We start from the raw sequence: 15,704 nt of genomic DNA, 5'->3' as shown, positions 1-15,704 counted from the left end.
CCCCCCCCCCATGCTTCCATCCCACTCCAGGCTCTTCGAGTACCGGGGCCGAGTGTCCCCGGTGCCCAGGGTGGTCCCTGTGAAGCGGCCGCGGGTCACCATCCCGCTCGTGCGGCGCGTGAAGGCCACGCTCCCCGTCAAGCTCTTTGCCAGGTCGGCTGCCATCGCCAACAGCTCGGCCAAGCTGAAGCGTGAGTATGTGCGTGTGGAGACCGGTGTGCACACGGAGCTCCCATCCCCAGGCAGATGCTCCCAAAGAAAACCTTGGAAACCCCCAGAACATCTAGAAACAACAGCCCGAGTGAGGACTTGAACACACAGGCTTTTTGGGGTGCAAAGGACCAACTATCTCTGCCAGTGCCATAACAGGGAGCAGGGCAGCAAAGCGATGGAGGAGAGGACGTTGCTGCTCCATGCCTCTGTTAGCTGTGTGCCCTGACCACCCTTCCCATGGCTCCTTCCAGCACAGACAAACTCAGATACACGCAAGCATCACCACACATTGACTCCAGGGATGCAAAGAGTATATTTCTAGCATCGGGTTTCTAGTTGAGTTTTTAACCTGCTCAGTGAGGTGTCCCAGGGCTGCCAGAGGGGTGAGGCAGGCACTTTGGGTGCTCTGCAGAGTTCTAAATGCCTTTTTTCTCTTCCTTTCTCCAAGTGAAGTGCAGCGAGCTGCAGACAATCAAAACTGAGCTGACGCAGATCAAATCCAACATTGACGCTCTCCTGGGCCGACTGGAGCAGATCGCTGAAGAACAGAAGGTGTCCACAGGTCAGTTGGGTGCACGCGGGTGCCTCAGGGTCAGTTTAAGAACAGGCAAAGAGTGCAAGGAAGCACCCTGCAGAGCTGGCCACCATCATGGCTTAGAGCATCCTCAGGGCTCTGACGGTGAAGTGTGGAACCCCAGCTTCCAGGGTACAATCTCAGCCCAAAAGTACAGGTTGAATTTCCCAGATTATGGAATTGGGTTTTAAAATGGTGAGATATTTTTCTTTCTTTTGTCATATAGTTTGTATTTTTTCAGTTTTCTTTTTTATTTTATTCTGTTCTGCTCTGCTCTATTCTATTGTGTTCTATCCGCTTCCCATACCCACACCAGAGTGATGCAGACTTGCTCTGCCCTCTCCAGGGTTACTTTTGGGCAGCCTCCTCAAAATCAGCAAGACTTCCCAATACAGAAAAAACAGAAATAAAATAGATGCATTACTCCCCTCCCAACTAAACCTGGGCTCCCACTGGGTTAGTGTCATCAGGCTTCCCCAGCCCTGAGCCAGGTGGCTTGGCTCTTGCTCTCACAGAGGTACGGAAGAAGGTGGAGAGCAGCAAAAGTGAAGTCTCGCAGGAAGACACAGCATCAGAGGCAGAGGCCAACACGGAGGAGCCGCTGAATGGGGACGAGGGCGAGGAAGAAGGTCTAGCACGGGATGAGTGTGAAGATGACCTGGTGAGTTCGGATAACACACTCCTCCCCAAACAGAGGAGTTAAGTAATGGACACAGTTCCACTGGAGCTTACTAAATCCCCAGAAAAATAGTTTCTCATTCAAGAGAAATGGTTGTGTTTAAATCCCGTGATTGCTGACAGCTTGTTCTTTCAAACAGTTCTGCTGCTTGCAAAAGCAATGACCTAGCAGATGCATGTGGAGATGCTGAAGAAACATGGTTGGCTCTTGAAATTCAGACCACATTTATCCTTGATTTCACAGTTTTTAATTGATGATTAAAACAAGTTTTTCTGCTCCCAAGTAATTCTCAGATGGATTGGAACATACGGCAGACAGGCTGTGTTACACTAACCGTACTCTCCTAACAATGCACATTTGCAATGCCCTGTTGACTGAACAGGCACCAAATGCCATAAACCTAGTTGTAAGGTCCGAGCAAGCCACAGCTCTGTGCGTGGAGCTGTACATCACTGGGAGGGCAGCACTCAAGCAAGGCTGGCCTGGTGTCATGCACACATCAGTCCCATTGGCATTAGTCCCACCCTGAATTAAGGACATTCCCAGTGAACCCAGTAAGACTCCTCTGAGAATAGGATCAGCTCCAGATCCAGGCAAAGAGCAGCAGGGTGCTGGGGTGCAAGGGCAGCCCTGCCTCATGCCTCTTCTGCAGGACTGCAGCCCTGGGAAGCTGTGCTCGTTGGCACAGCTCTCCTGCTGAGGTCTGGGGATGTCCGGGCAGCCTCTGAGCCTGCGTTGAGTGTCCCCTGCAACAGCTCTGTGCATTCCCCTTCCCTTCCTTCTGCTTCCTCACTGGTGGCAGCAGAAGTGAGGATGAAGCTCAGCATCGCTGAGGTGACCGCCCCACATTGACATGCACAGCCTTCCTCTTGTGGCCTAAAAGCTCCTCTAACTCAAAACGCTTCCCAGCTTTTTTGTAGTCTTCTGCTCTGCCTCACCTTAGTCATGATGGGATCTAAACGTGGTGTTTCAGCTCTTCTGGTTTCTGGTGCCTCACAGCTGAAGTCCATGACCCCTAAATTGGAGAAGAGCTAATTAAGGGGAGACATCATAACAGATCCTATAAAGAAAAAAGGCAAAAGCTGGCCTCCATCTCTGTGTCACTTAGGAAAAGGAAGGCCAGGTTTGAATTACATCAAGGGGAACAAATGCTAGCAATCGGGAAACTTGCAGATACTAATAATGATAACACACAGCCTGTCAACAAAAAAATGTGGATTTTCCTGCAATTAGTGGGATAAGGAAACAGAGTGGACAGACATCTGCTGGCAATGATTTAAGAAGAATGGTCTTCATTAAGAGTAGATGAACAAGATGACTATTTCAGCTCCCTTTCAACTATTTTCTGTAACTCTGTGCTCCTAAAGTGGTGTTGAGATCAGAAACATTTTACTGCCAACATCAGACAGGCTCACATGTGCTCAGCATGCTTAATGTGTGCAGTTCGTCTGCAGGGATGTTCTCTTAAACGATGCAAGGTGGCTCACAAAAGCCGTCCTTTATATTCTGCTCCTGACCTTACAACACTGAACAGATCTAAAGTCTTCCCAGTTCCAGGGGAGCACCTCTTTTATCCCATGTCTCTTTGGCTTACAGACAGCAGTGTAGCCTTCATCACTTGCTGTTCATGGACATGGTGCTCACACCACTCCATAAAAACATTATCTACCCTTGCATCATAGGAGAAGAGACAGAGGTCAGACAGATCTGACCTAGTAGTCAGTTTATTGAGATGTAATCAGTAAATTTAGGTATGTAAAATACTTAATAAGTACAGTTGGACTGGCAGTCAATACTCTACTGTATACCACACTTACAGTATGGGATACAAAGATAATGGTGTAAACTTCTTATATGTGTCTTAAATGTTGCATGCATGCCAAAAATGTCACTTACCAACCCATCGATGCCAGGTGTCAGGTAAGGGATCTGTGAGACGTGAGGGGTAAACTTGAGAGGTGTCCCTGCCGAAGCGGAGATCCCTGCCCAGTGCTGAGGAGGGAGAGCTCAATAGGCCCTCGTGGCTGCAGATATTTATAGTGTGAAGTGGTTGATTCCTAGTCCTATACTGTACTGCCTTCATGTAGTTCTGGCCATTTATCAGCCCAGTCTCCAGCCAAACCATTTCTGGGGGCTTGGTGCTGGGTTCTTACGCAACAGGATTCATTTTCTTCTGCCTAGACCCAACTCCAGCACAAATGAGAAGGACACAGTTTGTGCAAGGCAGGAACCAGACCTGCCAACACTTGGGCTGTACCCAGCACAAAGACTTCCCCACCTTGAACCTCTTCCCCATGGTGACAGCTAGGGAATATCCAATTGGGCTTGGGTCTAAGGTCTCACCTATACCCCGTAGGCAACTGGAGGATGTCTCCTGGCAACCAGCAGGCCTGAGCATCCCTGTTTGTAGGGGAGTTCACCTCAGCCCATATGAAAACGCTATGGCTAAGCAGGGTGCTGTTTCACAGTGCTGCTAGCCACATCTGAGTGAGGGGAAGCACTTTAGACCTGGTCTCCTTTGCCTCCAGAGCAGTGTCCCATGGGCTTTTGCTACGCAGATCCCTGAACTACCCAAAATCTGCTCTCTTAAATTCAGGGGTTTGATTCTGTTCTTTATCTTGGTCACTTCTTTCACAATACTCAACTTCACAGTCTCATGGTGGCTCCATCTTCACACCTTCGACCAGCTCCTCCTTGGCCATGAGCAGCAGTCCAGAAGAACACCTCCCCTGCAGAGCTGGTCAGTCGGCTGTGTCTAGAAGTTATTCCTGACACTTTCCAGAAATCTGGGTTGCTGCACCCAGCCCTGCTGCCTCCCACACCTTGCAGGGTGGTTGGTGTCCTCAGGTGTCTAGGGGCCTGTGATCAGGAGGCTTCCTCCAGCCTTCCCCTTCATATCCGATGCTCTGTAGCAGATACCTGCCATGATGGCTGGCCCCTCATCCTCACCCACTTTTCCAAGGCAAATCCCTGTGATGTGGGCTGTTCCTTTTCCCAGAGCACATGCCACCTCACCTGGCTTTCCAGAAGAGCCTGTTCCCAGGGCGCTGCCTGCTCTGTCATTACAGGGAAGGAGCCTTTATTCTGTTGCCAGCAGTCATAAGCCTCCAGACTTCCTTCTCTTGGGAGGCTCCATCCACAGCTCCTTTAAGCCTGGTCTCCAGCTTTTCTTCTTTCATGCATTGCAGTCCTGAGGCTTTTTGCCTGCAGGGTCTCCCTGTCTGTAAAAATCTGTATCTCCCTCAGTGCCCTGTAAACCAGGCTGCTGCTACCAGGGTTGAGGCTGGGTTCCCTTGCCTTCCCTTTCAGATTACCCGTCATCCCCTGCAGGCATCCAGATTCATTTCCATCTCTAAAATATTCACCACAAAATTTGGCTTGGTCAGGAGATAAATTCCTACTGCTGAGCACCTAATTCTTTTAAATTATGCTGCATTGCAGGGTGGCTCCAGGAGGGGGTACTTCCACATGCTGTGCTTTCAAAACCACTGTTGCATGGGGAGTGGTTCAGCACATCAGCACGGTTATTGTGGCCTTTGAAGTGAAAAAGATTATGAATGTTATCATTCTGGATGATGAGTTCTGCTGCAGACTGGGACTTCTGTGTTCAGTAGCAGTTATTACATTGTGCATGATTTGCCATTGCAAACTGGCTACCCCTTAGTATCACTGGTCAGTTCCAGTGATGTGGGAATGCCTGTTCCCTGGTGTGTCCTAGGTCCCAAATCAACTTCTCACAGTGCTACAACGAGGTGTGAGCTGTGCAAGCACATGCAGTAACGTTTATGAAAGTGCTGAGCATGGACTTAACCTGTCTTCATTAGGCATCCAGTCTAACCACACAGGCTCAGGACTTCTCCTGGGACATGCCCACTGGAGGTGCAGACTCTGGTGTAGCCCAGATCAGACACCTGGCTTTACACAAGGGAAGCTGGGCTTAATTTCATCCTAGTCCCTTTGAGGCTCAGGAGAAGCCAGACTGCAGACTCCAAGAGGGAATCACACATCCCAGGGCTGTCTGGCAGAGACCTTCCAGAATAAGGAGCCAGAGGAAGTGTCTGGGTTTGCCTGAGGCTGTGTCTGCCAGAAGCCACAGCCGCAACACCCAGTGTCCACATCAGGTGTGTTTTGTAGCTCCTCCACCGCTCTGAGCAGCAGCTCCCTGGTCTCCCACAGCATGGTACCAGCTGGTCACCACATGTGCGGTGGTATCACAGTGTCCCAGGCAGGGCAAGAGGGACATGTGATGATTTACTGTTTCTGGTTCCCTTTTCTCTCCAGGAGAACAGCCATTACACAGATGTGGAGGATGCCAGACTACAGTAACCAGGTATCACGGTATCACAGTATGTTAGAGATTGGAAGGGACCTCAAAAGATCACCTAGTCCAATCCCCCTGCCGGAGCAGGAACACCTAGATAATGTTACACAGGAACATGTCCAGGCGAGTTTTGAATGTCTCCAGGGAAGGAGACTCCACAACCTCCCTGGGCAGCCTGTTCCAGTGTTCTTCACCCTCACTGAGAAGAAGTTTCTTCTCAAGTTTAAGTGGAACCTCTTGTGTTCCGGTTTGTACCCATTACCCCTTGTCCTATCATTGTTTGCCACTGAGTAGAGCCTGGCTCCATCCTCGTGACACTCCCCCTTTACATATTTATATACACCAATAAGGTCACCCCTCAGTCTCCTCTAAACTATAGAGACCCAGCTCCCTCAGTCTTTCCTCATAAGGGAGATGCTCCACTCCCTTAATCATCTTCGTTGCCCTGCGCTGGACTCTCTCCAGCAGGTCCCTGTCCTTCTTGAACTGAGGGGCCCAGAACTGGACACAATATTCCAGATGGGATCTCACCAGGGCAGAGTAGAGGGGAAGGAGGACCTCTCTCGACCTACTAACCACCGCCCTTCTAATACACCCCAGGATGCCATTGGCCTTCTTAGCCACAAGGGCACAGTGTTGGCTCATGGTCATTCTGTCGTCCACTAGGACCCCCAGGTCCCTCTCCCCTACACTGCTCTCTAACAGGTCATTCCCCAACCTATACTGGAACCTGGGGTTGTTCCTGCCCAGATGCAGGACTCTGCACTTTCCCTTGTTATATTTCATCAAGTTATTCCCTGCCCAACTCTCCAGCCTGTCCAGGTCTCGCTGGATGGCAGCACAGCCTTCTGGCGTGTCAGCCACTCCTCCCAGCTTAGTGTCATCAGCAAACTTGCTGATAGTACACTCAATTCCCTCATCTAAATCATTGATGAATATATTAAATAATACCGGTCCCAGTACTGACCCTTGAGGCACTCCACTAGATACAGGCCTCCAACTAGACTCAGCCCCATAGACTACAACTCTCTGGCTTCTCTCCTTCAGCCAGTTCACAGTCCACCTCACTACCTGATCATCCAGACCACACTTCCTCAATTTAGCTGTGAGGATGCTGTGGGAGACCGTGTCAAATGCTTTGCTGAAGTCAAGGTAGACCACATCCACCGCTCTGCCATCATCCATCCGCCGTGTTATTTCCTCATAAAAGGCTAAGAGATTGGTCAAGCATGATTTCCCCTTGGTGAAGCCATGTTGACTGCCCCTCATAACCCTCTTATCCTTGATGTGCCTTAAGATGGCACCGAGGATAAGGTGTTCCATCACTTTCCCAGGGATGGAGGTGAGGCTGACCGGTCTATAGTTACCCGGGTCCTCCTTCTTGCCCTTTTTGAAGACTGGAGTGACATTTGCTTTCCTCCAGTCCTCAGGCACCTCTCCCGTTTCCCAAGACTCGGTAAAGATGATGGAGAGTGGTCTAGCAATGACTTCCGCCAGTTCCCTCAGCACCCGCGGGTGCATCCCATCTGGACCCATGGATTTATGGATGTCCAGATTGCTCACACACTGCTTTTTAGAGGCTGATTCTGAGCAAAAGCTTTTGTTCCATGCATGTTGGGGTGGTTGCTGCTTCAGAAGACGTTCTTTCTCACTGATCCTCGGTGTTTTCCTAGCACTGAGCCTGGCTGCTCAGCTGGGTCACAGATCAGCCCCCCACTCCCTATCCTAAATCACAAATCTTTGAGGTGCAAGGAAAATGATGTACCCTCGTCCTGCCCTTCTCTCCTTGCAGCCCATTCAGAACAGCAGTGAGCAACAGTGTGAGGAAAGCACGAGGCTAAACCCTGTCCTGGCACGTTGAGCAAGACAAGCTGAATCGAAGTGCTGCTGTCATCTCTACCTGGCATTCAAAAGGAGAAACATGGCCTGACATCTTCCATCCATCTGTAAAGCAAAGACAAAGAAACCCCATCATCCCAGTGAATCCCCACTACCCTGTGCAATGGATTCAGAGCTCTGCAAATAGGAGAGGCAGGGTCCAAACCCTGCACAATCCAGAACCATCACTGACCAGATAATGGGAGAGGAGTTGTGTCACCAAATGAGTCAGAGATGTTATGTTAGTGAGTCAGCTTTTTGTAGGAGAGGAGGGAAAGCTAAGCCTAATCCAATAAAGACAATTTTTCCCATGCTAGGTGAGAGCAAGAGCATTTGCTAACTGAGGGAGAAGTACTGTCTCAGTTTGGACAATTTGAGTTCTCACTCTAAAGATCATGCTGAGGAAGAGGGTGTGGGGTGAGCTGTCCTCCCAGAGCAGTCACATCCAGTCGTGTCTTTTACCCCATAAGCTGCTGTGAGTACAGGGTGAACCCCAGGAGTCAGTGCTGGTGCATGTGCTATGTCTGTGCATCTGCTTGAAGAGAGGGGAAGGGGAAAGGAAGCTGCCTGCAGGAAACAAGTGATGCCAAGCAGGAGACACAAAGCGTACATCAGCTTCAGTGATCCAGAGAATGGTTTGTCTCCTCATTCTCCACTGGGAAACCACAATGTAAAGGCTGGCAAGTTGCTGCAGAGTGAGGGGGTTCAAGTGCTATGTGGATGAGACCCTTTTCTTGGACCAGCTGCAAGGGGTGTAATCCAAGCACTTTTCCAGTGCCAGAGACATCAGCCCCTTCCCCAGGGTGCCCCAACCTCTCTTTGTCTTCACACTGACCTGGCACACTGGGAGAGCATGCAACAGCTCCTGCTCCTGACTGCAAAGGCATCCAGTCTCCATCACCAGTCTCCCATCACTGGTCTGATGATCTGCACAGTGTGACAACTGGCCTGAGCATAACGCAACTGGTAACGGTGAATACCCCAAGCATGATGCATGTGAGCGTGCAAGCACCTCCCCTGCCTACCCAGATTCAAGCTGGTTTTGATCCATGCCATGTCCTGCAAGTAGAGGGCTGCAGCAGCTAGCATGCAGCTTGTCATGGGAACCCCCTTACACCAGGTCTCTCAGCCTTTCTCTTCTTGTTCGTTCCTCCTTATCCAGTTTTTCTGAGCTCCAGAATAGATGGGACTGAAACTCACACAGCACTTTACTCAGCCACTCAGATGTGTCCTGCCCATCTCTCCTCTTCCCCTCCATAACACATACATACAGGTCAGTGCTTTGAATCCAGACCAGTGTCCACACCTCCTCCGTGGTCAGACTCTCCCACAAAACATGTGCCCCCCCCCGGTCTCATAGAGTGCTCCCGTGCTCAGAGCCAAACCTCATCTACAGCATCCCTCTTCAAAGGGTGAAGGGGAAAACAGGTCCTGGGGGCAAAGCTTCCCTCCCCTGAGGGCCATTGTGGAGCAAGCATGGCTCTTGAAGCACAATGTTTTATTTGCATTTCTTAGTTTCCAAGAATTCATGAGGGATTTAAGGGATAGCCGTGCTTTCCCCTACCTTTTTCCGGTTCCTGTACAATTTATCCACTGTGTTGTACTGAGCCGTTGTAGAGCTGTTTTCTAGGCTTTGAGAGATGAGCTGCAGTTTTTGCTATGAACTGACTGTGATGCTGATGTCTGGGAGAAAGGTGACCTTGTACATACAATCCTGTATAATAAAAGAAAGAAATCTAATTTGCTTCTCTCTGTGTCATGCGTACACACATACATACATACACACATCCACGTATACATACACACACATGTACACACCTACACACACACCCCTACACACATACGTACACATACACACCTATACACACACATACACACCTATATACACACATACAAGTGCACATACATACACACACGTGCACACACATACACACGTATACACACGCTTACACACACATACACAGCTATACACACACAGCTATACACACATACACACACATACATCCAAACATATACACACACATACACACAAACATATACACACACATACACACAAACATGCACACACACATACATCCAAACATACACACATACACACACACACATACATACAAACATACACACCTGTACACACACACACACACACACACACACATACTTTTTTCCTCTATTTCAGAGAAGTCTTTTCCCTTCCTAAGCTTTCACTCTGCCTGCAGGATTTACTTTCCATTACACAAGGTATATCCCACTGGGCTGAGCCAAACATCTGCATTCACAGGGGCTCTGGGACTCTTCCTCTGGAGGCCTGGGAAATCATTTGATGCAGGAGAGCAGGGTACAAATCTAGGCCCTTAATCTCTGGACTTTGTATGGGCTCAGCTCGTAAGAGACTGGAAAAAGTAAGGTTGCTATTCCAGTTTGCACAAGGCAACAATGCTAATAAATGCTCCTTAAACACAGTGTGTTCTGGCTGTCTACCCAGTCCCTTCCTCAGCAGAGCAAAGCTCACAGTGTTGCCAGCTGCGCGTGTTCACTGTAGTAAACATCCAACCCTGGCACATTTGGTGACTGAATTGTGTTGGGAGGGCACCAGGGACCACATGGGAGAAGCCAGATGATAACCATTTAATTTTCCAGTCTTAGAAGGATGTCTGCTGAGCCTGGCCTGAGCCACGGAGGGCAGCACTGGAGGTCAGAGTTGCCTGTTGCATCTATTTAAGTTCATGGTGAGGCTGGGGATGCTTAAACCGTCCATCCGTCCATCCATCCATCCATCCATCCATCCATCCATCCATCCATCCATCCATCCAGCATCCACGCATGCATCCACAGAATCACAGAATAGTTAGGGTTGGAAAGGACCTTAAGATCATCAAGTTCCAACCCCCCTGCCATGGGCAGGGACACCTCACACTAAACCATCTCACCCAAGGCTCTGTCCAGCCTGGCCTTGAACACCGCCAGGGATGGAGCATTCACAACTTCCCTGGGCAACCCATTCCAGTGCCTCACCACCCTCACAGTAAAGAATTTCTTCCTTATATCCAGTCTAAACTTCCCCTGTTTAAGTTTGAACCTGTTACCCCTTGTCCTGTCACTACAGTCCCTAATGAAGAGTCCATCCCCAGCATCCCTATAGGCCCCCTTCAGATACTGGAAGGCTGCTATGAGGTCTCCACGCAGCCTTCTCTTCTCCAGGCTGAACAGCCCCACCTTTCTCAGCCTGTCTCCATACAGGAGGTGCTCCAGCCCCTGATCATCCTCGTGGCCTCCTCTGGACTTGTTCCAACAGTTCCATGTCTTTTTTATGTTGAGGACACCAGAACTGCACACAATGCTCCAGGTGAGGTCTCACAAGAGCAGAGCAGTGGGGCAGGATCACCTCCTTGGACCTGCTGGTCACGCTCCTTTTGATGCAGCCCAGGATATGGTTGCTTTCTGGGCTGTGAGCGCACACTGAAGCCGGCTCATGTTCCTCTTCTCATTGACCAACACCCCCAAGTCCTTCTCCGCAGGGCTGCTCTGAATCTCTTTGCCCAACCTGTAGCTGTGCCTGGGATTGCTCTGACCCAGGTGCAGGACCTTGCACTTGTGATCCATCCATCCTTCCATCCTGCCATCAGTCACCAGTTCACTTCAAGATGAGGAAAGCAGCATCAGACTAATGGCTGGGTCTTAGTGGCTGGGAAGGAGGAAAGGGGGGGGGGGGGTGGGAGAGGGGAAGAATAAACGCAAATCAAAACGTTTTGCCATCAAGAAGATCAAATGAGCTCAACCTTAGGTCCATTGAGCCAGGTACTTACACTCTGAGAGCTATCTCAGTGCCTCAGAGGAGGGCACAGCACTTCCCTGCTCATCTCAACCCCATCACCTTCCCCACCACCCAAACACAGCCTGGCACTGGGCTGGGGACAGGTGGCTGCAGTACCATGAAGCTCATCGACTTTAGGCCATTAGAGCATGGTGGAGGCATCCTAGCAAACATTGGTTTGATTTTGTTGATTAATTGGGGGGAGAGTGAGGGACTTTGGGAACTCTTACAGCAAATATTAGCAGTTATTCGTGGCAATTAATAGTTACAGCATTCATATCTTCATTGGCAGTTATGTATGGCAAGCTACTGCCATTGGCTGTAGACAGGGCCTCAACAAAATGAGTTATGGGTTTTTCATGCTCATTGAGTTCTGTGTGTGACCATCTTCACATGAAGAGGTGAGGGCACAGCAGTGGGTGGGAAAGGGAACACACACCACCTCTGTCGCCCCTTAAGGCCATAGAGCAGCTGCAAAGCTTCCTGCTGGCTTGTCTGGGTCCATCAGGAGAGGAGGAGCAGGAGAGGAGGTGTCACCCCATCCCTCTGAGCACTGCTTGCCGAGGGATGGAGAGGGAGGGCAGGGAATGGCAGATGCTGATGCAGGGGCATGAGGCCCAGAAGCAGAGCTTAGGAGAAAGAGGGAAGGGAGAGCACATGGTCCAGAGCAGCTGGGGCTTCAGAGATTTAAGGATTCCATAAGAGTTACAGTGAGCAGGGTACGGACAAAGCCATTGTGCTATCAGGATGGCAGTCTGCTCCTGTCCCCTGACTCCCCCAGCCCATCTTCCCAAGTGTGAGCACACGTGTGAAATACAGCATGGTGTGCTGCACGCTCAAAGCACAACACAGCACCTCGGCCACAGCCCATCCATCGGCATCCCCAACCCCAGCCTACACCACACTCTGCTGTCGCAGGGGAGCAGACGAGTGAAGAGCAGAAGCCTCGTTACTGGGCTTGTCCTGATGAACAGGAAGATTTCTGGTGCTTCTCAAAAGCATTTTAAACATCTATGACACAAAAAGATCTGCTAGATCTTACTAGCTCTTGAATGAATATAAAGGGGTCCCACCTGACATGCATCCAACCTCTTTCCACGATCCATTGTCCCCATGGAGTCACTCCATGTAAATTATCCCTGTCCTGCTGGAACGTGGGAAGATAAAGGTTGGGCTGGTCCATTATCCCCAGCATTTCCTGCAAGACAGCAGTTTATTCATCTGCACATTCTGAAGAAAAACAACCAGCATAAACTGAGCAACTCAAGTGAACATAAAACACAGTTTCCATCTTGTGGACTGGAAGCAAGAAATGCTTTTGTTAAAGGCTTTCCCCCCCACCCTCAAAGGCGAGATCTCATTACCAAGAGTCCTGGACCTTGCTTGGCTTCTCACATTTGCTGCTGTGCTTGTTGCCATCCCATCTGCGTTTGGTGGCAACAGCAGCATGGTCTTTGTTGTAAACAAAACCAGAGGTCACTGTGTCCCTGCTGCCTTGCCAGCACCTCTGGAAAGAAAATAAGAAACGTCTGAGGTTGCCAAAACACTTTGGCATTAATATGCTGCTCCGGATGGGAACAGCAGATGGGCAAGAAGTTTTGGTGCTCTGCTTTTTCATATGCTGGCCTTGGCAGTTTCTAGAGCAATAGAGTAGGGTTATTGCAGTGCAAATCCTCCTTTTATGTGTTTCTGGAGATGGAAAGACCAAAACACCTCTAAATCTTGCATTCAGTTTGAGTCCAGAGATACTTTGTTGTGCCCCCATTGACTTTAATAAATCCCTTTAATGAGCATCACAATTAAAGTCCATGCAGTGCTTTGGAAATACTTCAATTCCCGCAGCTGTAATAGGATACGTTCTTTGGGGAACTTGTGAAATCCAATTGCTGCCTCTGTGAGCGTTTTTGTATCCGTCCTGCAACGCCTTCCCATTATCTGCAAGAGATTTAATTCCAGATCTTTCCTCTTCTCAAGAAAGTTATGGAAACATTTGGAGACATGACCACGAACCCTAAGGGCTCCTGTGGATTCTGTCCACCCTTTGCCAGGAAAACACTCCCAAGCCTTGGATTGGGGGCGGTCTGATGCCAAAAGGACTCAACCCATAAACCAAATCCTCTGTTAGTGTGTGGCAGAGGGGCTCAAGCGGTCTCATTCTTGCCTGTACTGAGCCCCACACCACCGGCACTGCTCATGTACCCATCATGGTGATGTGCGGATGGGTATGTGTCAGTACAGACACACTCTATCACTTTAGCAAGAAAACCCTCAAGTTTAGCCCACATTTATTTCCTACCAGGTGGATTCTTTTCCCTGACAGTTTGAGAGGGTTCCTCAGAATTTCCCACAGATCCCAGCTTGCACATCTTCCCTGTGCTCGCAGCCCCAGCGATTCACCCAAAGGAGACACAAAGAGAGTGTATCAAGATAGATGAGATGAGAAAGGGTAAAAGGAATTATCCTAATAGGATGGGATGTTTATTGAGACATCCAGCCTTATGCTGTCATCACCATTGGTTGTGTATGGAGAATGTCTGCGTTGGAGAATTGCTACACACATAGCAGGGACCAGCTTAAAGAGTCTGTTGAACTAGAACCAGTAAAGAAACAGTGAGAAAATGACCACACAGACGATATACAAAGAACCCAACTGAGAGACAGAAAAACTCTGCTCATACCTTAATTCATATGTGGCAATAGAAAACATACAGATAGCACCCAGTGGGGAAATAAAAGATTTTATATAGTCTAATCCTTTCAGTACTTCAGAAGACAAAGGCTGGCTATAGAGATGGTGTGACAGAGCACTGGATGGGAATGCAGAGGGATGGGCTGTAGCTGTGGGCTTAGTTCCTACTTCGGACTCATTCCCATGCTCCTCACAGCACTCCCTTCTCCCCTTCCTCTGGGTTCCTGCCTCCTTTTAAGCACAATTTCAACCCACAAGGCTATGGATATACAAGACCCACTGTGAATATCATACTCCTCTGGAAAACATTCAATGTGTAACAGGCAAAGCATAGTGCACTGGGCATCGCAATCCAAATTAGAAAGGTAAATCTGATATACACAGTCAACTTTTTTAAGAGCAGAGCTCTCAAAAGACAGTATTTCAAGACAGCAGGAATACTAACCCAGAACTAGTGCCTCTGCACACACAGTCGCTACCTTTCTGATTGCATTTCTGTTTTTCCTCTATGGCATTTGCATACCTGCCTAATCCTCACCTTTTGCTATTTCTATACCTCATGCTTAATCTTATTTTATCATTAACTATGTGTTTCCCTTCTGTATTCAAGGACTCTCCAACCTTCACAGCAGAACTCCTTTCTGCTGCCTGGGGACAACCACAGCTCCATCACTGGTAAAACAGCAGGAGCAGGACCGCTGTGAGATGCCAGTGAGGGATGTTGGGCTGCAGAGGGGAGGTAGGCACAGGCAGGAGGGGCTCCCCATGTTTGCTTGGGGGTTCTTTCTGCTGGCTGCTGCTGAGCCATTCGGGGAGGGGAGGACAGGCTGGGCAGCACGGCTGGGACATCCACTCATCTTCACCCTGTGCTCCAGCTTGGTCTTCTCACTGCTAGGCAGATCTGCTTCATACCCTCATAGGCCAAAGCATCCTGTCTCCTGATTTTGGCCACCTCAGAAGACACCTCTCTGTCCACAGCATCACCGTAAGGCACAGACATGGCTCCAGCCCTAGCACACTTGTAGAATCCCAGATTGGTTTGGGTTGTAAAGGACCTTTAAGCTCATTCAGTTCCAACCCCCTGCCACAGGCAGGGACACCTTCCACTACAGCAGTTTGCTCCAAGCCCCATGCAACCTGGCTTTGAACACTGCCAGGGATGGGGCATAGATGAGCACTTGTCATTCTTTAAGCCTGAACATGCTCTTGGTTGGGGGCAAGAATTAATGGCCACCTCCCTCATCCAGAACAAAGTGTAGAGGCAAACAATGTGTTTCAGCACACAGCTTAAATGAATTTGAGAGAATGGAGTAGGCCTGGAAATAAAAACAAATTGTCATGTACAAAAAATTGGAGACTACATGGCCAGCCCCAGGCAGCCTCAGCATCAAGGAGACCTCAATGGACATCACAGCCACGAATGTAAATAACAATGTCAAGAGAACCCAAGAGACCTCTGCACAGCTCCTGCCGATGAAAGAAATGCAATCCTCTCTGCTGGCTGGGACTTGTAGGAGAGCAACCCATTGTGTGAGGGTG

The 15,704-nt window shown here is 49.4% G+C and overlaps 1 protein-coding gene across 3 annotated transcripts in view; it reads left to right on the top strand.

Moving 5' to 3' along the window:
- Positions 1–9,405, top strand: part of RALY (RALY heterogeneous nuclear ribonucleoprotein) — a 118,139-nt gene extending 108,734 nt beyond the window's left edge. For all 3 annotated transcript variants that reach the window (XM_057432364.1, XM_057432363.1, XM_057432362.1), the window contains 5 exons: positions 31–191; positions 662–775; positions 1,303–1,448; positions 5,748–5,796; positions 7,580–9,405. In XM_057432364.1, coding sequence (XP_057288347.1) covers positions 31–191; positions 662–775; positions 1,303–1,448; positions 5,748–5,792 — 466 coding nt within the window. In that variant the 3' untranslated portion in view covers positions 5,793–5,796; positions 7,580–9,405. The remainder of the gene's footprint in view (positions 1–30; positions 192–661; positions 776–1,302; positions 1,449–5,747; positions 5,797–7,579) is intronic.
- The last annotated feature ends 6,299 nt before the right edge of the window (positions 9,406–15,704 follow it).

The sequence above is a fragment of the Pezoporus wallicus genome, unplaced genomic scaffold (assembly GCF_028554395.1).
Source record: "Pezoporus wallicus isolate ANWC-B61680 ecotype Strahan unplaced genomic scaffold, APGP_CSIRO_Pwel_v1 contig_8090, whole genome shotgun sequence".
Classification (NCBI taxonomy): Eukaryota; Metazoa; Chordata; class Aves; order Psittaciformes; family Psittacidae; genus Pezoporus; species Pezoporus wallicus.
This window is presented reverse-complemented; position numbering and strand designations above follow the sequence as displayed.